General features: G+C 34.4%; 1 protein-coding gene and 1 long non-coding RNA gene across 3 annotated transcripts; both read left to right on the top strand.

Moving 5' to 3' along the window:
- Positions 1 to 1,997: 1,997 nt before the first annotated feature.
- LOC134258987 (uncharacterized) lies at positions 1,998 to 4,106 on the top strand. Its single transcript, XR_009990255.1, has 3 exons — positions 1,998 to 2,109; positions 3,693 to 3,779; positions 3,977 to 4,106. It is a non-coding gene; the product is annotated as an uncharacterized LOC134258987 (long non-coding RNA).
- A 3,687-nt stretch (positions 4,107 to 7,793) lies between these two features.
- On the top strand, positions 7,794 to 22,180 carry LOC134259050 (clarin-1-like). 2 transcript variants are annotated; one of them, XR_009990268.1, is made up of 5 exons: positions 7,794 to 8,170; positions 11,899 to 12,006; positions 12,273 to 12,461; positions 18,228 to 20,300; positions 21,413 to 22,180. XR_009990268.1 is itself a non-coding variant. In XM_062741654.1 (4 exons), exons 1-4 carry the CDS (start codon positions 7,930 to 7,932, stop codon positions 18,485 to 18,487), a joined length of 798 nt encoding a protein of 265 aa, XP_062597638.1. In that variant the 5' UTR covers positions 7,794 to 7,929; the 3' UTR covers positions 18,488 to 20,315. The 2 variants fall into 2 exon arrangements, 1 of the variants encoding a protein (XP_062597638.1); XM_062741654.1 differs by lacking the exon at positions 21,413 to 22,180 and having other exon boundaries at positions 18,228 to 20,315.
- Positions 22,181 to 23,296: the final 1,116 nt, after the last annotated feature.

Here is a 23,296-nt window from a genome sequence, read left to right as displayed (position 1 = left end):
TACACTTGATCAATACTCCTTTTCTCTAATAAATCAGAATTTATAAAGTATTTCCCTCTCAAACACAGTTATCTGGATAAAAGCAGCGCCGTCATAACATTCTCCTAATTTTTGTTTTGATGCAGTCGTGACGTCATCGATCAACCTTATTGAAATCATCTGACAAAAATAAGTAATTTAACACTATGATAAAAATGAGAATGCTTTTATAATGATTATTACTCCAGTATGCTTTTCTGTGATTTTTTTTTTTTTTTTGGTATTTTTTCTTATTTTTTTTTCTTGAAAAAGATATAGATCTAGATCTCTTTATATGTTATTACCCAAGTTCGAAGAGTTATCGTTCTTTGTACATGCATGATTGAAAAAATAAAAATATGGAGTTCTATTCAATTTTTAAAAAGTTTTATACTACAATTAAATACATTGACCAAAATTAAATTTTAAAGTTATCAAACAGCAATTTTAAATTGTTCTGAATTCTTTTTTTTCCAATAAATATTATCAAAAACTGATATTTAGTCCTTTTACGAAACATTTAGTATATATACTTCTCAACACCAACTGAGACTGTAGTAGAGCTTGTCCTACAGGAGTGAGATAGAGCAATTGCACTCATAGAAGAAGCAGTTGCGTCTATAGTCCTGTGAACGCAGTTGATGGCTACATGTTCATAGTGGGAGAGTGCAGTGGATATGCAAATATACAGTGTTACCTTTCAGCACTTATTTTCTTTTCATTAACAATTTTATACATAGGCCTTTCCCCAATTATAACCGTTTTTTAGTCAATACGATGATTTAGCCACCTTCGAAATACAATATTCACGAAATGCAGAGACAGGTGTGAGTGTCTTTCTCCCTTGTATGACACGCAAGTCCTGTACACTAGCGGATTTAGAGGGGGACCCGCAACTCCTTTGTGTCCAAAAAAAAAAAAATACAAAAGATTTAATAAATATTTTTTTTTTTGGTGTGGCCATGGTCCCCTACCCTGAACCCAAACTGGTCGCCCCCTCCCCCTTTCAAGATTTCTGGATCCGCTATTGCTGTAAGAGTAGCACACAAAAGTGTAGCTACCAACAACCCAAATAAAAAATAATGCAAATATATAAATAAGAAGACATATACGTAATGCATATTTTATTAATGAATAAAAAATATGCCAGAAAGACGGAAGAAATAATTGTTATATTCATAATGCTCAAATGATACAAAGTAATTCAGCAATCCATGCCATCTCATACTTTTTGGTCATGGCCAAAAACAATGAGAGAAACGGGATAAAAATATTCAAATATATCCAATTGTACTAAAGATATTTTTGTTAAATCTATATTAGGTGCGATGTAGTAAAAATACATGTACATGTAATAATGTGTAAGGCACGAGGATTGAATTTTAAGAGTCAAAATCAGCAAGCATCGAGCATTTAGTTAAAAAATGTGGAAAGTGGCATATTAACAGATTTAGTTAAAACTCATATATAAATTTTCAGAACAATGGGTATAATAGAAAAAAGCAAGCCAAAAATATTTTTTCGCATTGTTGCTATGGAAACCACGCACCTTTCAAATAGCGTGGTTTGTACTTTATCATGGCACTTGAATTTATGGTTAAACAAATAATTTTTTATCACTAGTCATTAATAAAAGCTTTTTTAATTATTATTTTATTTATATGAAAATACTCTATTTTAAAACCTGTTGATTATTGAAATTCTTTTCACCTTTTGATAAATAAAACTAGTTTTTGGAGGTTAATTTTGCTTTAAAAAACAGCAATTTTGAAGTACTCTATAAGAAATCTACAACCACATTAAAGCTTATCAACATAAAATATATATTAAACAGTATTTGTTCTAGAAGTATCAAGAAAAAAATCTGCAGGCAACTAAAGCAGTTATATATGATAACTGATTTAAATCCATTATTTTCTGTCACTTTTGCTTCAAATTACCTCCCTTTGGTAAAGCTCTCTAACATAGGAGGAATAAACGGTAGTTTGCTTACATTGTTTTCAATAACAGTGTACAGAAGACTAGCAGAAAATTACTAACTTGGAGCAGTCTGAGCCCTCAGTTTTGGCGTTTTCATGAGTCTTAATTACGGTGAGTGACTGAAATTTTTACAATTTACCATTACAACAGTTAGTGAAGAATGTATAACATAAATTAACCATGCAGTAAAATATGTAACACTTGGCAGGTGTTTTTGCTTATGTATTTCAATTTAATTCTGATTGATTACTAGTATATATGTTAGCATTACTTTAGTATTTTATAACTAAAAAGAAAAGATTATGCATTATATGAGGAACCAGGAGGAGGGGGTATGCCCCCCCCCCCCCATAATATTGCCGATATTAAACTATAATATGATAAAATTAAATTAAATTCCCCAACATAGATTGTTTCTGCGGGCCTAACGTGAAAAAGTTGGTCATGATCAGTTACATAACTGTATCCCAAATTATAAAGTTTAATTTGAATTTAGTTTAATTTTGATTTGTTGTATTCACGGCATGTGTGTAACCAAGTCACTCACCAGCTATAATGATTATAACTTGAGTGATGGTCGGGTAAATAAAAATTCTGTATATAATAATAGATATCTTTATTTACCATTTAAGATAATACCTGCTTTTTACATAAAAAATTATGAATTTATGAAAACCAACACTATAATGAATTATTTGTAAAATGGAATGACCTTTGTCAGAGGCGTAGTCACAAACTTAAAAGTGGGGGGGGGGGGGGGGCAACGCCAGAAATTATTTGACAAGCAAAAAAAAAAAAAAAAAATTGAAAGTTCCACAAACCCGAATATCCAATTTCGGGGGGGGGGGGGGGGGCAAGTATTCCTTCAATGAACATTTCCTATAGTAAAGTTTATGTTGGGAAAAAGGTGGGGGGGGGGGCGGCACAGGTCTTGACGATTTAATTACGATATTACATTACTATATAATACAACTATTATTTCAAGAGAAATGCTTACTCAGTTGCTGAACTTTAAAAAAAAGCCATAAAATGAGGTTAAATATTATTTCAAAATAGCTGTGATTTTGTTCTTCATTAAAAAGTGGGGGGGCATAGACATACTCTTGCCCCACCAGATCTGAAAGTGGGGGGGGGGGGGGGGGCTAGTGTCCCCGCTGCCCCCCCCCCCCCGTGACTATATGTTTGTTATGGCGTCCGTAAAAAAAAAAGGGGGGCAGGGGGTTAACTCTGTACTTAATATATTTTAGTTTAGGAAAGGGGATTACCTTGGAAGTATTGTGATACAGACAAGTGTATTATGTAGTGGACTAGTGGTAACTGAATTGTATATATACCACAGTAGAATAATTAATTAAAAAAAAAATTTTGCTGATGTCATCCAGTGTTTACTTATAAAAGAAAATTCATATTCAGCTAACATTTTCTCCGGTACCACTGAACTAATTTAAGCCAACTAGGTTCAATAATAAGCATCATTAGATTTAAAGCACGTAAATTTATGAAAAGAATATCTATACTCCATTTTTTGTCTCTTGGGGGGGGGGGGGGGGGGTATTGGAAAGAAATGAAAACCATAATCTAGAGTTTTGACAAAACCTAGAACCAATTGACCTTTTTATTACAAGTTTTTTGAATTTAAAGAATATCTAAAATCAATACGGTCTCAATTTTGTGTTGTATACTTCTGTTTTTAGAATGAAATTCGGCACTTTGAAGCCAAACTCAGAAAGAAGCAGAAACAGAATTGGATGAGCTGATATAGAATTAGACAGGAAAAACATGTAAATAATACATTTAGTAAAAACGTTAACTTTTTAAAATAAAATGATTAACCATTGAGATCTCTTGGAATTTAATTGATTCCAATAAACATGCTTTCCATTCATCATCATTGCTCAAGCTCAACTAGAAATGGTTCTAAGTATCTGAAGGCAAAGCTGTACAATATTATTACATTTTAATTTTATCACTTTTTCAGATTATCATTATGAGAATACATTATTACAGTACAGACCATTGATGCTGGAAGTGAGTGGATAGTATTACCGGAGACTCGGGGATCCAGAAAATAGATCCATAAATTGTACAGTGTATTCATGAAAATGGATCAAATAAAAATGTTCAATCCAAAAGTAACACTCTTTGTTTGTCTGTTAGCATTTTTTTTATTGATGTAAATCTAATAACTATCAAATTTTAGCATGCAGATTCATAAATAGATAGTAGAAGAATCTGAAACATATCTTTATATTCTGCATTTTGAAGTATCATAATTAATACAAGGTCAATATTAAATGATTAATTAATTTCAAAACTGACAAAATGTTTTTGTGAGAAAAAAGAAAGAGCGCTAATCTATATATTGTACCTCATGTACCACTGATGTTGGTGTGAGTGAAATAAAAATGATGATGATGAACTAGTTAAAAGTCGGACGACATGTTCCTCAAATTTATATGTTTTGTATCTCTAGGTATTAGGCCACACCAATTTAATTTCTTGTTCGTCGGAAATTTGATTTAAAAAAAGTACAAGCGGGCAAGTGGTTAAATAATAATATTATTACTTTTTTCTGGCCAATTGTTTTAGGCGGAGCGTGAAAAAATGTGAGCGGACAATTATATTTTTTCTGATTTACAGAGTAAGCAGATAAAAAATACAATAAACAGAAATGAAACAGAAAATAGCACAGAATTCCTATGATGCGGGAAATTTAAATTAATATTATTTGTATCGTTTTGTTTAAATACGAGCGCGCGGGTCCGACGAACAAAATTTTTAATGGTGTGGCCTTACACATGTATATATAAAATATTCATATTTTTCCTTCTCTTCTGATTTCTACATTGCTTTCAAAATGTTTTTAAATATAAGTACAATAAAAATTTCGATATATGCCATTCAAAGATTGCCCAATAGGGTTTTAATGAATTTCTTTTAGGGTCAGTTCAAATTTAGACATTCATACATATTTAGCCCTTCCAGATTTTTATTTTAGGCATCAGTAGCTACTGAGGTCTTAGCTGTCCTGCAATATTGTTTCTAAATTAGGACAGTAGGAGAATATATCATCGGTTCAATACCAAAGACAGACATGGTATCGTTTTTGAAAGTGCACACTGAAAGAAATACATTGTGATTTTAACTAGTGTGCCTCGTAAAGCGTTTGTAGTGATTAGTAATCTTTCTGTTTACTGTCTAAGATAGTTAGAAGTGGAGCGGGGGTTGTATAGATACTTAAATACCTAATGAAAGTTACTTATCAATTCTAGATTTACTAATCTTATCTAGTAAATCTAATCAATACCCAGTAAAACTACTTTTAAGGTAGTGATTGTATGGACAGTAAATTTACTAGTCTTCTTAGTACTTCAACTATTTTTTTTTCAGTGCATGGTGTGGGGTACATGTAGGCATTAAAAAAACTGCAAAAAAAGTGGGGAAATTCTCCAAACTCGGGGGTGGGGGTAAACATCAGGTTATGTTGAGAAAAAAGTTTGGTTGGGGATGTCATCCTGATGCTACATGCCTGATTGACATGGTTTAACTTTAAAATTATGTGAGCTGTCATAGTGACTCTTTCTCATAAACTAGAATTATTGTGAGCAAGCTCATAAAATGATACCAACCCTCCTGCTATTGCATTAAATGTTTTTTATTACAAAAAAAAAAGGTCCAAATATTAATTTGAAACCTATTAAAATTTTGCTAGTGTAGATATACATACTAAAAATGACTATGACAAATACTCAAGTCATAAGTAGTAAAACCGTTGTGTTGAGCACAAACTCATATAGTACACTTTTACTGCAGTGACCTTGAAAAAGCTATGTCCTTGAGTCAAGGTCAAACATGTCCAAATGAACTTTGGTCAAGGTCATGACAAAAATGGGGCTACAAGGGACCAGAAAGCTAAATCTTTGAAGCCTACAGTTCAAAAATAATTCCCGAGATGAAACCAAGTCTTTTCATTAGAATGTTACAGAATGGGCGAAGATTGCACTTTTCTTCTACCAATGACCTTGAACTTGTTCAAATGACCTTGAGTCAAGTTTTTGACAATCTCTCGATCACAAGCAATCTTAATATCAAGTATGAACTTTCAGTGGCACTTCATTGAAATGTTATGGACAAGTCAAAATTTTACATACATATGGATCGGTGAACAAGGTGATTACTACCCCCCCCCCCCCCCTTTCAAAGTTTCGTTTGTGAGGAATATAAAATTCCTTTTGAAATTGAATGGGCATTTATTTATCAACAATAGTAAAATTATGAGTATGCATTGATCAGAACCAATATGACCAATATAATGGACACTGTACATGTATTCAAATTACCCCCACCCCTTCAAAAAAGCTTATAAATGCCAGATTATCACACATTTTAACCATTTGTAACTTTTTTCTACTAAAGTTGCCTGCAAATTTTATTGTATAGATATGACATATAGATAACCCGTAACAAGATCACAACATTCATTTTTCCAGCAGTGGTTGTAGATTTTGTGTATATAGTTATAAACATATGTAACTTTTTTTTTGCAAAATTAATAAGCATTGACGCCATGTTCTTTTCCCGTTGTCATGGCAACAATATCAGTACAGAAATTTTGTTTTTCCTGTGTTTTAAGAATAAAGTAATTCCACCTTTCAACAAATAAAGTAACCAAAATATCTTATCTTATCACGTTCAGAAAAAATATTCATAGAAAAATGTCTAAAAATCATTGATTTTCCTATGGATTTTTGAGCCCGTTGCTAAGGAAATGAATTTCCTTGGATACCAGTCCCTTCATACGTTCAAAAAAAAATTTTAATTGTGTTTTAGCATTAGGTAGGACAAAATCTTTCATATACCAAAAGCTTTTGAAAAAATAAAATTTTGACTTTCCATTCAATGCTCGATGCTTGCTGATTTTGACTCTTAAAAAGGGTATGTTGAAAAGGGGAAAAAAAGAAATTACCCGAAAAAAAACTTGACTAGCCAAACCCCAGAAAAGAGATTTCTTTCATTTCTTTTTGGGGGAGAGGGTTGGATTGGGGTAGCCCTTGGAGGTTGCGTTTACCTCCAGTAACGGGGAGGCTTTTGCCCTTCAACAAACATTTTATACAGCAAGTAAGAATTAACGTTCATTGAAAAGGTTTCAGGATGAGGACAACCTCCTCCCCTCCACACTCATTCCTTTCCATGATCCGGTTCGCCTGAAAATATAATGTTCACCTGATTGTTCGGATGGAAATGAACGAACATTCCAAAACTATTTCTATTTCGTCTAATCTTGGAATCCCCTCCCCCTTTTTTAAGTCAAATATTTTTTCACCTGGAAGATCATCAGCCAGAGAGATGGAAATATTCAATCAATTAATAAAAAAATATTACAAAGAGTTTTTTTCTGTCCTGAAGAGTTATGTATGTAGTCATATGCCCCGTGGAATCAAAGGAAAAGATCTAGACCGACAGGCACTTAATTAAATTGTTTCTGTAATAAATTTTTAACCCATAAAGTATAATTCTTTTTTTTTTTTTTATTTCTAACGTTATGCATATTCATTTTGAAATTTTTTTAAAATAGTAAATGGTTGATTAATTGGTTATGAAGCTTAGAAATAGTTTAGGTTATTTCAAATATTTGCATGTAAAGTATTGTACTATACACTGCGTCTCTCTCTCTCTCTCTCTCTCCGCAGCCGGAAAATAATTGCCTTGAAGTTTATTCATTCTCTCAATATATTGATTATCCTTGTATGGTCCCCGTCCTTTGAGCGCTTTCGATAATGATAATCGTCAATGGATAAATCAGGTAGTGTGCATGACATCGACCATGAATTCCGATAAACACAGTACAAGGGCGTGGACAGGTGGTGAAAAATCAAAATGCGTTTCCTACGTTAATTTCTGACGCGTGTTTTCTTGGAGGATTTGAAAGAAATGGCGCTAGAAGAGCGTCAAAAACTGTTCGTCATAATAACACTGATTCTGACTCTCGTGGCTCTGGGATTAATGGTGGGGTCTTTTGCCACCGATAACTGGATAAAAGCCACGGGAAATAAAAACACCACATCAAACTACAACGTTTCCAATGTGCCCAGCATGAATGGTAGCTTTGGTTTATTCCGTGGAAGTCGAAGAATTAACTACGGAAATGGACCGAGGCCTCATAGTATAGCGGGTAGATCATTTTGATAAGCTTTCATTTTATTTGTTCTTGGAAACATATTGATTTTTAATTTGTTCAGTGTTAGAAAATGAAAACAGAAGGGGGGGGGGGTCATATTGAGACTGTCACTTGATCATTTATTATGCCACCGTAAGATTCGAGGGTACGTATTGTATATATATGTATCTAGGTTCGTCCTGATCACTCTGTCTGTCTGTCTGCCAAAAAAACTTTAATGTTCCCCATAACTTTTAATTGATTGGAGCTATGGTTTTCATATCTTTTGTTATACCTTTAAAATTTGTTCCTATATAAATCTATACGGAAAAAAAGTCTAATATTTTTAATGTTTTGCTGAGCGGGCATAAAAAAATTGATGTTGGACCGCTGAGCGAGATGTTGGACTGCTCGGAGAGATATTGGACCGCTTACGTCACAGAATGGGCGGAGCTTAATCTCATTTTCATTCGTTGGTGTTAAACAGTAACAGACATGATTTTACATCATGGAATACAGTACAAAATACATGTATGTCAAAAACATAAAATAAAATGAAAGGTATAACAAAACATTTATTGACAGAGTTCTCGGGCAAAATGTCGGACCCTTGAACCAAACTGTCTGCCTTTGGCTTAACGGCCTCAGGCAGACAGTTTGGTTCTTGGGTCCGACAAAATGCATGTTGCCCTTGAACTCAGTCAATAAATGTATATAATCATGATAATGTTACATATAATGATTAATCTTTCTTTTGGTGCCAACATGCTTGACCTCTAGAACATGACCATTGAGTTTGACCCACTTTTGAAAAAAGTACCAAACTTTAACTTTGTCCATATAATTACCTAAATTTGAACAGATTGTGCTAATTAAAGCTTTCAGACTTCTGACACAGGTGTAATTGTGAAAAGACATTTTGGAACCATAATCTTTGGTAGTATATTTCTTAAGACAAGACCTCCCTTGGGTACCATTAAATTGATTTTTAACCTTGACCTTGGAATTTGACCCACTTCTTGTAAGCTTCAACAGCTCAACTCATATATATGGATAATAAAAATAGCACAGGTCTGTAAAATCACTATTTGTACATTATTTCTCCATTAATTTAAGTTACATGAGGATTCCCATGCCAGTTCCAGTAGTCCTCTGCCACTAACGTCAAACACGAAGGCAGCCGCATGAGATTTACATGCATATTTGGGCCTCCTTAGCTCCTGACCTATCAATCTGCCTAATTTACATTCGTATAGAATTATCAAGAAATCAACTGCGCTAACTTTCAAAGAGTTATCACAGAGAAAAAAAATTAGAAATGAAAAAATATATATATATATACAATATGACAATCATTCAGTTTAAAATATTACATCATGTGGAATATGTCGTTTTATTTAAATCCACAAGCATTCAGCATATTTTAGTATTTACTATAACTATATATGTATAAGAACTCAATACATGTATAATATATATAACCATTGGCCGGGGAACTTTTACAAGTGTATAAATCACAAGCACCTGTTAGTGTAAGTGATGAAGAAAATGTTTAAGTGCCAATACCACCCATGTACAGATATGAGGAAGTACTTCAGAGCCCACTAATTCAGGATTATAACTTTGTATAGGGTTTTGAATCATTTAATCGGGGTGTTTGTTTCTTATCGATGAAGTTTACGGTGACCGGAGTTACGGACATTCCTGCGAATCCAGGAACAGGAAGTCTGTGCACCTGTCACGACTTGTTTTATTTATAACCACCTAGTGTTCAATGCAGTACTATATAGATCTACCCCGATTAAACCATGTACCCATATCACCTGTTTTCTTTTCTGCAATGTTGCATTTTAAAAATTTGATCATGTTTTGTTCAAACAACCTGTTTCAAAGATAATATATACAGTCAAGCTGTTACTTATCATGCTTATAGGTGACCAGTGTTTCATAAAATTAATGTTTTTGAAAAGTTTCAGTGTTTCCCTGAAACTGTTCAGAACATTAATTTAAAAAATAAATTGTGTTTCACAATATATTTTTTTCAATGAATTATGTGGACAATATTGTAGAAATTTGATGAAAAACTTTGAAATTTTAAATTCAATTTGAGACTTATACAGGTCATTTTGAATTTGTCTGTTCAATTTTTTCACAATAAAGTTTTATGGTACAATTCACTTCTGGGATTTGATATGTGCATTAAATAAAGCCAAGTTTATTACTCAAATTATTCAAAGTTGTGCAAGTCATGAGATAGGCCCTCTTTACGACCATATATAACTTGATCATGTAATTAACGAAGGTCCACATAGGCCCTGAAAAAAATCCCCCTCTATAAAATTTTGAATTACTGGTAGATCATTGTAAACTAGAGGTACTGTGAGCAATGTTAGCTCACTAAATGATACCCCCCGCCTCCCATATGAATAGAATGGCAGTGTCCAAGTTAAAGTTTGCTATGGAAAACTCAAAATATGTGTCAGATCAAAAGGTAAAGTAGGAGGTGCACAATTTCAATATGTATTCAAGATTCTGTGAAAGTCTTATCAAATTTCATTCAGTGGTATGAGAGGAGTTGCAGATAAGAGATAAGTACCCCAAAGTGCAACAGACAGACAGAAGGACGGACGGACATCCTGATTACTGTATACCCTCCCGCATTTCAAGTGGGGGTATAATGATCTGCCATATAGACACAAAATAATATCTCAGAGACAGATTTAATACCTCATACATGTACATTCTTTTCATGTCTGTTTGGCTGAGCTGGTCATCATTTATACTACATGTATAAGTAAGTAGATGCATCAATATTTTCAAGCACTGAAAAAAAAACTAAAGGTGAGCAATGAGCTCACTAAATGATACCCCCCGCCTCCCATATGGTTATAATGGCAAAGACTATGTTTTGCTGTGGCCGGGAAACCCAAAATATGTGTCAGATCAAAAAGTAAAATAGGAGGTGCACAATTGCAATATGTAATAAAGATTCTGTGAAAGTTTCATTAAATTTCACTCAGTGGTATAAGAAGAGTTGTGGATAAGAGATGGGTACCCTAAAGCGTAACAGACAGACGGATGGATGAACGGACGGACGGACGGACGGACATACCGATTACTATATACCCTCCCACTTATCAAGCACGGGGGGTGGGGGTGGGGTTATAAAAACTCTTGTCTCATAAATATGTTGGTGCTGAACAGTTGGTTGTATTCGGTGAATATTTGCTTACTCCTACAAGTAAGATCCTCTGTTAATATACCTGTGCTACCTACAAATTTATTTAAATTTATATATAATAGGGCTGGGTATTGGCCCGAGATTTCGTATTGCGATATATTGCGATATTTTAAACTGTATTGCGATATGTATTGCAATATTTTCAATGTAATAAAAATGGCATTTTCTACTATATTTTCTTTAATTTACATGCAGAATGTACATAACTATGATAAGTAACCAACACAGAAAAAAAAACCTTGTTGATTTCATTTAAGTTATGCTCTGAAATGTTCCCACAAAACAACTTCTGACTTACTGTTTGGCTTAATAACAAACTTTCATGAGTCCATTTTTATATCTAAATGACAAAATTCCTTAATCTAAACATATTGCCAATATATCAATATTACAAAATCGTATTGCGATACGATATTTTTTGTCATTGTATTGCAATATATTGAAATATCGATATTATTGCCCAGCCCTAATATATAAAATGAAAATTATCTTTTCATTACAGTTGTCTGTGATAGCAAGTACTGCATTCTTTACAATGACAAAGTAGGAGGAATAGGATCAAGGAAAAAACTGAAGGCGATGGTTGATCTTTACACTCATAATCAAACAGGTATACACATTATAATTGATGTACGTGCATGTAATTCCATTTGATAAATGTGTTGCATCACGGTAAGCTGACTGTAATAATTTTAATGTAATAATTAATTTGCCTATATATTTTGCTGTAAACTTCTGAAAGACATAATGAGATTATTGTAATAATGTAATACCATGCATTGACAAGTATAATTTGAACAAGTCATCATAAAATTTTATTATTTTATTTTATCAGGTGTTAATATTATTTTTTTTACCACTTTACTCCTATTGTAGCTGGAGATACAGAAATGTACCAGTATGGGTTATTTCCCTTCAGCCTCTGGGTGGTGGTCTTAGTCATGTCTGCCTTGGGAATGATCTGGGGCCTGGTCTACATTGGATTCGCTACATTCAACATTTGTGGGAAACCCATCGAGACCATCACTGGGCCACTTGGTCTATTCATTTGGAAAGGACTGGCATGTGAGTAGTTTTCCCGTAATTTTTTGACACTCATATCTCAAATACCATGAAGATACAGTAAAACTCGTTTAGTACGAACACGGATATTGTGAATTCACACATGAAGTGACAGAGGCGGATTTAAGGGGGGGGGGGGGCGCACCCGGCCCCAAAAATTGTCAAAATTAACGTAAATCACAGTTTCATCTAGAAAATGTAAATATGTATACTTGCTAGACCTCATTTTTACCCTACAAAATCTCTAGAATCCAGGAGCTTCTGGGGGCTTCGCCTCCTTGGCCCCCAGCAGGGCTTTGCCCTGGACCCACTGGAGGCCTCAAGGCGGCCCCAGACCCCTTGCCTACTTTTGGTGCCCCCTCTAATTTTAAATCCTGGATCCGCGCCTGAGTGAGGTGATTTAAAAGTCAAAATACCTAATTACTTTTCATTTCAGTATTTTAACCTCAATATAGAGTTGGGTATTGCGAAGGAAAACCATATTGCGATATATTGCATACATGTTAACCTATTGTGATGAAAAAGAGGGAGATTCAGACCTCAAAAGCGGAAGCATTGCGCTCGCGTTGTTTAACGCTTTGATTATCGATATCTTTCATGTAATATACATGTATATTATAAGCTTTAAATGAAATCAGGTACCTACACTAATTAATCTTAAATATCAACAGCAAAAAGATGACAGAAACACCTTAAGTTTGACATAAATTGTACAAATTCAAATATTTTTCATGCTCATCATTTTGCTTGGATTGGCTGCTTTACTTAGCCTTTTGAAGAGTGATCTTTGCTGAAATAACCTAGAAGCAATAATTCTGAATGTTCATTCAGTTTTTAAACAAAACAAATGATGGCATGGTTTAAGCGAGATCTAAAACAAGTTTGTTATGTAAATCAGATTTCCCGCGATGATCGAAAACGAAAGTAGAGATGTGCCACATGGCTTGTTTAATCGAGTGATTTCTATTGACTTTATTGATAAAGTTGTGAGCTTCTGTGCTTTTAAAGACGATGTCAAATGTTTTCATCTAATTTTCAAAAGCTGTATCTCCTTTTTCATGGCAGGGATGTTGATTAATTTATCGTAACCAATGTAATCACTGGTAGTCTTATGTTGGTGTCGTTGTCAAATCCGTGCTTGAAATCTATGTACAAAAAAGCGTTTGTATGATTCTGAGGCAAATCACGCGATATCTAGCGAGATTTTATGAGAGTGCTTTAAAAATGGATACCCAAGCGAACCAAAAATACTTTAGACGCAGCTTTTGAAGAAAAGCGGTAGATTTCTGAATTAAATCGGTAGGCGGGAGATGGAGTTAAAAAGCGGTAGACTCCCGCCTAAATCGGGAGAGTTAACATGTATGTATATTGCAATATTTTACTTTGAATATTGCAATATATTGCAATATATTTTAGATTAATTATCATTAATAAATTTGAGCAGAATGTTTGAAATGCTGTCAAGTTCAAAGACTATTTGAATTTATCTTTAAGTTTAAAAGGGGGAGGAGAGATAAGACATTGCTTGCACACCAAATTAACACTTTACTTTTAATCAAATTCCAGGTAAAATAGTACAACAAGATGAACTCTCTTGGAGAATTTTCAGATTGAAATAAAAAAGTTTTTACAGATTATATAATCTTTTTAGCTCACCTGAGCCGAAGGCTCAAGTGAGCTTTTCTGATCAAAATTTGTCCGTTGTCTGTCGTCGTTGTAGTCGTTGTCTTTGTTGTCGTCGTTGTCGTAAACTTTTCACATTTTCATCTTCTCCTCAAGAACCACTGGGCCAATTTCAACCAAACTTGGCACAAAGTATCCTTGGGTAAAGGGGATTCAAGTTTGTTCAAATGAAGGACCACGCCCTTTTCCAAGGGGAGATAATCATGATTTAGAGAAAAATTATTGGCATTTTTAAAAAATCTTCTCCTCAAGAACCACTGGGCCAGGAAAGATGAAACTCATGTGGAATCATCCTCAGGTAGTGTAGATTCAAGTTTGTTCAAGTCATGACCCCCGGGGGTAGGGCGGGGCCAAAATGGCCGATCAAAGTTTTACATAGGAATATATAGGAAAAATCTTTCAAAATCTTCTTCTCAAGAACCACTGGGCCAGGAAAAATGAAACTCATGTGGAATCATCCTCAGGTAGTGTAGATTCAAATTTGTTCAAGTCATGACCCCCGGGGGTAGGGCGGGGCCAAAATGGCCGATCAAAGTTTTACATAGGAATATATAGGAAAAATCTTTCAAAATCTTCTTCTCAAGAACCACTGGGCCAGGAAAGATGAAACTCATGTGGAATCATCCTCAGGTAGTGTAGATTCAAGTTTGTTCAAGTCATGACCCCCAGGGGTAGGGCGGGGCCAAAATGGCCGATCAAAGTTTTACATAGGAATATATAAGAAAAATCTTTAAAAATCTTCTTCTCAAGAACCACAGGGCCAGGAAAGATGAAACTCATGTGGAATCATCCTCAGGTAGTGTAGATTCAAGTTTGTTCAAGTCATGACCCCCAGGGGTAGGGCGGGGCCAAAATGGCCGATCAAAGTTTTACATAGGAATATATAAGAAAAATCTTTAAAAATCTTCTTCTCAAGAACCACAGGGCCAGGAAAGATGAAACTCATGTGGAATCATCCTCAGGTAGTGTAGATTCAAGTTTGTTCAAGTCATGACCCCGGGGGTAGGGCGGGGCCAAAATGGCCGATCAAAGTTTTACATAGGAATATATAGGAAAAATCTTTCAAAATCTTCTTCTCAAGAACCGCTGGGCCAGGAAAAATGAAACTCAAGTGGTATCATCCTCAGGTAGTGTAGATTCAAATTTGTTCAAGTCATGACCCCTGGGGGTAGGGCGGGGCCAAAATGGCCGATCAAAGTTTTACATAGGAATATATAGGAAAAATCTTTAAAAATCTTCTTCTCAAGAACCATTGAAACAGGAAAGATGAAACTCGTGTGAAGTTATCCTCAGGTAGTGTAGATTCAAGTTTGTTCAAGTCATGACCCCCGGGGGTAGGGCGGGGCCAAAATGGCCGATCAAAGTTTTACATAGGAATATATAGGAAAAATCTTTCAAAATCTTCTTCTCAAGAACCATTGAAACAGGAAAGATGAAACTCATGTGAAATTATCCTCAGGTAGTGTAGATTTAAGTTTGTTCAAGTCATGACCCCGGGGTAAGGGTGTGGCCAAAATGGCCGATCAAAGTTTTACATAGAAATATATAGGGAAACCTTTTTAGCTCACCTGAGCCGAAGGCTCAAGTGAGCTTTTCTGATCACATTTTGTCCGGCGTCCGTCTGTCTGTCTGTCCGTCTGTCTGTCCGTAAACTTTTCACATTTTCGACTTCTTCTCAAGAACCGCTGGGCCAATTTCAACCAAACTTGCCACAAAGCATCCTTGGGTAAAGGGGATTCAAGTTTGTTCAAATGAAGGGCCACGCCTTTTTCCAAGGGGAGATAATTATGAATTAGAGAAAAATTAATGGCATTTTAAAAAAATCTTCTTCTCAAGAACCACTGGGCCAGGAAAGATGAAACTCATGTGGAATCATCCTCAGGTAGTGTAGATTCAAGTTTGTTCAAATCATGACCCCCGGGGCTAGGGTGGGGCCAAAATGGCCGACCAAAGTTTCACATAAGAATATATAGGAAAAATCTTTAAAAATCTTCTTCTCAAGAACCACTGGGCCAGGAAAGATGAAACTCATGTGGAATCATCCTCAGGTAGTGTAGATTCAAGTTTGTTCAAATCATGACCCCCGGGGCTAGGGTGGGGCCAAAATGGCCGACCCAAGTTTTACATAGGAATATATAGGAAAAATCTTTAAAAATCTTCTTCTCAAGAACCACTGGGCCAGGAAAGATGAAACTCATGTGGAATCATCCTCAGGTAGTGTAGATTCAAATTTGTTCAAATAATGACCCCCGGGGCTAGGGTGGGGTCAAAATGGCCGACCCAAGTTTTACATAGGAATATATAGGAAAAATCTTTAAAAATCTTCTTCTCAAGAACCACTGGGCCAGGAAAGATGAAACTCATGTGGAATCATCCTCAGGTAGTGTAGATTCAAGTTTGTTCAAATCATGACCCCCGGGGCTAGGGTGGGGCCAAAATGGCCGACCAAAGTTTTACATAGGAATATATAGGAAAAATCTTTCAAAATCTTCTTCTCAAGAACCACTGGGCCAGGAAAGATGAAACTCATGTGGAATCATCCTCAGGTAGTGTAGATTCAAGTTTGTACAAATCATGACCCCCGGGGCTAGGGTGGGGACATAATTTCCGACCAAAGTTTTACATAGGCATATAGGGAAACCTTTTAAAATCTTCTGTTCAAGTACTTCAAAGCCATGATTAGTGATATTTATGTGGAATCATCTTCAGGTAGTGTAGATTCTAGTTTGTTCAAATCATGAACCCCCGGGGGGTTTAAATTTAAAGCCCCCCCCCCCCCCCCCCAGTAAACTTTTAGTTCTGATCTGATATGTGCTTTTTCCTAGCCAATGTGCTCAGGTGAGCACTGTGGCCCCTGGGCCTCTTGTTAAATCTTCTTTTCAAGTACTTCAAAGCCAGGATTAGTAATATTTGTATGGAATCATCCTCAGGTAATGTAGATTCTTGTTCGTTCAAATTATGATCCCTTTGGGGGTTAAAATTCACCCCCCCCCCCTCCCCAACTTAACTTTCAGTTCTGATCTGATATGTGTTTTTTCCTAGCTGATGTGCTCAGGTGAGCGCTGTGGCCCCTGGGCCTCTTGTTTCATTTAATTTTTTTTGGGGGGGGGGGTCTTAATGAAGTAGCATAAAATGTTATTAAAGATTAAAACAATATACATACTAGGCCTATATGAAAATAATTTTATTGTGGTTACATAATAGATTTAAAACCAGAAAGAAATTGTGACCTGTTTTCCTGCGTTTTGGTGTTTTAGTCTAACCCGACCTAATTTCACAAGACATGACCTATATCTACTGCTTTAATATATACATGCTCCTGGTATAGCATGAGGTGTTTAAAATGGCATGAAAGTTATTAAAAACGAATTAAAGCAACACTGCTACAAGTGAAAACATGGACGACCATTTACTTGTAATATGTACATGTATATTGAACTTGATATTTCACCGCGATGTCGATCGTGTATTTTGAGAACCACAATGCACATGGTATACACCCTGTAAAAATGTTAAATATATATTTTCTTTCTTATAAATTTATTTCATTTTAAAGTCTTATCAATTAGCAATTTTATTTTAAAGTAAGATATTCAAAACTGCAACAGTGAATTAAAGCTTCCCCTCTCTCTCTCTCTCTCTCTCTCTCTCGAACGAACGAAGCTGGCGAAGTATTCTTTCAACGAGAAAGAAAAAGCCTTAGAAGTTTCCAGTTTTATTTTAGCAGTTTCTACAATAAAGGAGGTTCTTATATATTTTATAAATATCGTGAAATACCGGTATCTGATTTTCATATCGCGATATATTATCGTGGTGGATAATACCGCAATATACCGATATACCGGTAATATTGCACACCCCTACCTCAATATCCTATAGGAATGAATATCTCAATATTTCTTCTCAGTCCCTTAAAGTTCAAGATAACGAGATTTGAATGTATATAATATCTTATTCAATTTTTTACATTTATAATTAATTTTTTTTTACATATACAGTAACTTACGGACCCTAAACCATTTAATTTTTCTTCAAATCTTAGGAGAAAATATTTTAGTTTTGAATAGTGAGTGTTCTATATTGTAGTGTTGTTTTCCTTGCTGGCGGTGGTGGTGTACTTAGTGCTGTACTTCCAGCACTACAAGAAGAGCGTGTTACCACGGGAGGACCAGCACCAGGGCTTCGTCAGCCACGCCGACCTGGATTTCTCATTCTACATGCTGATGGTGGCCGTCATTCTCTTCTTTCTTAACTTGATATTGCTGTGTTTATCGGGACTCAAATTTTCTTGTGGATTCACCAGAGAGGCAGAGAAAGTGATGGACAATGGCATCATTCTGTATTGATTTTTTTTTCAATAGTGTTTTGTTGAAGTTTGCATATCAGTGATATATAAATGTATATATATCCATGTGTTATTCGCAAATCAAAATTCCATGCATTTTTCTAAAGTAATTATATATTATTAATCAAAAATGTGAAGCTGTGACAATTGAGAGGTCTGTTGGGGTGGGGGAGGACCCTCAAAGTGTGTGTTTATGAGGGATAGGGGGACCCTCACAGTGTGTGTTTGTGAGGGGTGGAGGATCTTCACAGTGTGTGTTTATGAGGGATGTCACAGGATCCCCACAGTGTGTGTTTGTGAGGGGTGGAGGACCCTCACAGTCTGTTTTTGTGAGGAATGATGTTCAGTATAATACATATACTTTAGAGTAGGGCTCCATTTAATTTATGGTTGTGCCCCTCCATATTTTGGTTGTCGGAGAATTTCTGTTGGTTGTACCACCCCCCCCCTTTTTTATTTGTAAGGAGTTTCTGTTGGGTTGAAATCCCCTTTTTATTTTTAAGGAATTTCTATTGGGTTGTGATGCCCCCTCCCCCACTCCAACTTGGAAATGGAAATTGCTTTCTGTGGACCTGGATGACACTTTGCCTTTAATTCATTACAAATGTAACATAAGTCATATTTATTTGTAACAGCTGGTTGATTTACGTAATCTGTCAGTCTGTTATTAAAATTATACTTGCCACACTGCAATTTTGGAGTGAACCCAGTATAAATTCTACCATGGAAAAATTGTTAAACTTGTATCATTTTCATATATCCACATGGGAGATGATTTAAGGACAATGCCCCCTGTTTAATGGGATACATTCCTGGTGCTTTATTGTGTCATACTCTTGCCTCTTTTTTGAAATTGTCATGTGTATAATGCTAAATGAACATTTGCAAAATAACAAGAGAAAAAAAATTAATGAGCTACTTGCTTTCCAGAGCAATTAAATAGCGGTTGGGGGAAAACAAATTTTTAGAAGTGCTTATTGTTGATCATTATAAGTGACGTTTGTTGAACTTTTATTTTCGAGTTAAAATGTACTTACCCAGATCTATGGAAAAGAAATTTCGAGATATTGCAAGCTTTGAATGATAATGTGAAAAAGTACCATTGAAGAACTTTGCAGGTAGACTAAATCAGAGCAAAAAATTCAAGCACAGAGTATTTATTTGTTGTTGTAAACTTCATTTCCTAATACCATTGATTGCAATATTGTTTCAATGTAACAAAAGTAGGAATGCAAACTTAAAACTTGAAGTGATGAGTTTGTATTGACCAATGGTACATATAATTTTTCAGACTCTGTATATTCAGAATATTGTATTACCAGACCATATAGCTTTAAATAGTATTGAAAACTTTTTATTGTAGACATGTATAGACATGCATTGATTGCATTATTGTTTCAGTGTATCAAAAGTAAGGCCAAAAAAATTAATGAATAGTTTCTCAGGCGCCGCCACATCAGGTCAAAAACTGCCACATTGATCAGTTTTATCATCATTTAAAAAAGGGAAATAACTCAATTTTCTATTTTTCAAATTTGAAAAAGAAAATTAAGTTATTTCCTTTTTCATAACAGTATTAAGTAAAGAAACTTTTTATCAGATAAACAATATTCTTCGGTCCTTCATTTATTGGCTTTATAACAAATACAGGTATTAAGAATAACATTAAATACCGGGTAAATTTAACAAATTATAATTTTTTATGTTAAGAGAGCAATAAAGATTCAGCTAATATCACATTTTGTTGAACAACTGATGCATGCATTGAATTTTGAGATTTTTGACCTGAAAAACTATTAATTACATTTTTTATGGTGTAAGCATATTAACTCTTTTCCCCTGTTGCCACCATTTGACGCATTTGCGATTTCCCTAGAGTGTTTATCTGGCTGCCCCCTGAAGCCATTTTGACTGACTTGAAATGACTGACCATTACATTTAGAACATGCTAATTAAGTACCTAAACATCATCAAAGTGGCACATATTATATATCAATGTTTGGGGAATGGATTGAACTTTAGTATTGTCATATAATTTTCTAAGAATAATTAATCTACAATTAACAATATATAGGTGAAACCAGGTAAAATGAATTTTTCACAACTAATCTTCATATTATCCATTCTATGAAAGAAATTTTCTATAAAATATACCAGTAAACTTAAAATATAATATCAAACCAATTAAAAGGCTCATTATTTTTTAATTAATATTAATCAAGATAGATTGATAATGATAGGTAATTATCTTAGACTTGAGCCAACTAAACTTCACAATCATGTTCAAGCAACCATTGTTTATATTAACTATTTTATATATTTAGTTGACCACTTCTTGCAAAAGTCTTGGGGAAAATAAATTAATACATGTTTTTATCTAAATCAATGCCCAGATGAAAAAAATGCTGAAAGTAGATTATTTAGTACATGTACTCATAAACTGATAAAACACATGGGAAATCTGTGGCCGCCATTGTTGTTCTTAATTGTTAAAGATTCTATGATGTTCTTCCTCTAATTTTCATTGTAAAATTTTATTTCTATAAAATTCAACTTTAGAACTGATGTAAAAACATTGTGAATGCTAATGCAATCCAAGGTATGTTACAAAAAATGCTATATTAAGGCTGAATTTTGCTTGTAACAAGGCCCAATTTCTTCTTGTAAACAGACTAGGCGCCATTGTTTTTACACAGGTAAATCTCATGTGAATTCACAACATGTGACTTTACTAATTATAGTAACATTACCTAATGACTGTAATACACATGATTGGCTGTTATTTTAGTCCTGAATTTATTTAGAAACAGGGGAAATCACAGAGCTAAATTAGGGTTGTTGTGTGTATGCGTCAAATGGTGGCATCAGGGAAATGGGGCATAGCGTCAAATGGTGGCATCAGGGGGTAAAGGATGTAATGCATTAGGGGGAAAAGAGTTAAACCTTTGACCATTTGTATGCATGCATCACATTTTTAGACTCTATATTCAGAATTTTGTATTGTTGGACCATAGCTTTAATGAACTTCTACAACTTTTTATTTTAGTTTAGTCACATAGGAAGGTGCTACAGGCATGAACCTTTACAACTTTTTATTGTAGTTTAGTCACATAGTAAGGTGCTACAGGCATATCAATGTTGAATGATTCTGTTCATGTTGAAAAAAAACAATAACGTGTTTGATTAAGTTAATTTCTGTTTTGTTGTCTTCTGATTTATGAAATGATTATGTTATTTTTATGATTTTCCTTCTTTTTTTGTATTAATAATATCATTAATTTTTATTTGTGATTTTTTTTTTTAGAATTTAGTGATATGGAAAATAGTTCTACTTCTTATGGTTTACTATTTTAATCCATTGTTAGCTAGTCAACTAATTAGTACCAAAAAATGATTTACACTTTTTATCATAGAATGTTATTTATTATTAGTAATGTTGTTGAATTGTAAGAATGATTGAAATCCAAAGACAAGGGCCAATGAAAATATATCAAGATATTTTTACATGTATTTTATATAATATGCATTTCTTTGAGTAAGTCAGGTTATTGATTATATATGAAATACCATTACAATCATGTAGTACATATATCCATCTGTCAAAACATTGTCTCAACACTTTAAACACTTTAAAAATTATTGTATTTTTAAATTCAAAGATTGGATCCTTTAACTTTATATTTTTGATTTTAATTTTAAATAGCTTATGATTGTTACCTTTTACAGTAAAAGATACAGTATCTATATATTAATTTGAGAGTTTGTTTTGTTTTACCCGATGAAAAAAATTACCCCCCAAAAATGCAGTGCAATGGACCTGATTTTTGGCACAAGGTCTTAAATCTATCTTTCGCTAAAAGAAGAAGGTACGGTTTGGGCTTTATTGTGCCTTAAAAATTTTATGTTTTTAAAAAGTTATGAAATTGGCTTTTAGTAGTTTTACAATAGTTGAATAGATGAATACCAGTATGAGAAATTATGAAAGAATATTGGCATGAAGGAGGACCATTCTGGAAATATGACGTCACTAATTTGGTACATTTCTAAGTTTAATGCAGAAAAGCCTTAGAATGGCTCATTTCTGTGCTTATTTTCCTAATTAGAAAATAGTGTCTTCCACCGTCGCCCGCTTCAATTTTTGGATATATCATGTAAACTGCTTTGAAAACATTGACCTCTGACGTGACTCTCAATGGGATGTTGTTAGATGTTAGTGTAGAGAGTATACGAGCGGATCTAACATCTATATTGGTATTCTTACTGCATGGAATTCCTATGATTCAAACACAATGAATTTTAATTTCTTATATCACTTTCATATTCTTGAAAAATACAGGGCTTAATGTGTATTGAAAGTGTACCTTGTTAATTCTAACAATTATCAATTGCCAATGAGGACATGAATACATGTATTATAGTTATGCACTCCTCGTCCTTGCAATGCCAGGGGTTCAGAGTCAACAGGTTGCATCCAACAGTATTTCAGATTTCAGTAGCGTGCTGGCTCGGACAGGACCCTTAGCATTGTGAGAAAACATTGAAAACTTATTTAAAAGTGAGACAAATTTCAAAAATTCTGTAAAAGTACAAAGCTGAAGAGGGCATAAAATATGGACCCTTTGAAATTCCAGAGGTTGGAACAAATGCCTATGGGGGGGATCCCCTGTTGACCCCCCCTTTCAATTCCTTTGTATTGAGCAGGTAGATTAAACATTCCATTGTCAAATTCGGTTTAACAAGCAAATTCAAAGAACTGTGCCCCCACTTCCGGTATCTTAGTGGATGGGATGCCATTAATATTAGTAATTTC

The sequence above is a fragment of the Saccostrea cucullata genome, unplaced genomic scaffold, assembly GCF_032062105.1.
Source record: "Saccostrea cucullata isolate Sc308-1 unplaced genomic scaffold, CSIRO_AGI_Scuc_v1 ctg4637, whole genome shotgun sequence".
In the NCBI taxonomy this organism is placed as follows: domain Eukaryota; kingdom Metazoa; phylum Mollusca; class Bivalvia; order Ostreida; family Ostreidae; genus Saccostrea; species Saccostrea cuccullata.
This window is presented reverse-complemented; position numbering and strand designations above follow the sequence as displayed.

Bases quoted from the DNA above. Each gene is read 5' to 3' on its own strand.
- LOC134259050 (XM_062741654.1), top strand. From the start codon at position 7,930: ATGGCGCTAGAAGAGCGTCAAAAACTGTTCGTCATAATAACACTGATT. The intron at 8,171-11,898 runs GTAGATCATTTT...TTTTCATTACAG, and splicing joins GAGGCCTCATAGTATAGCGG to TTGTCTGTGATAGCAAGTAC. The intron at 12,462-18,227 runs GTGAGTAGTTTT...TCTATATTGTAG, and splicing joins CATTTGGAAAGGACTGGCAT to TGTTGTTTTCCTTGCTGGCG.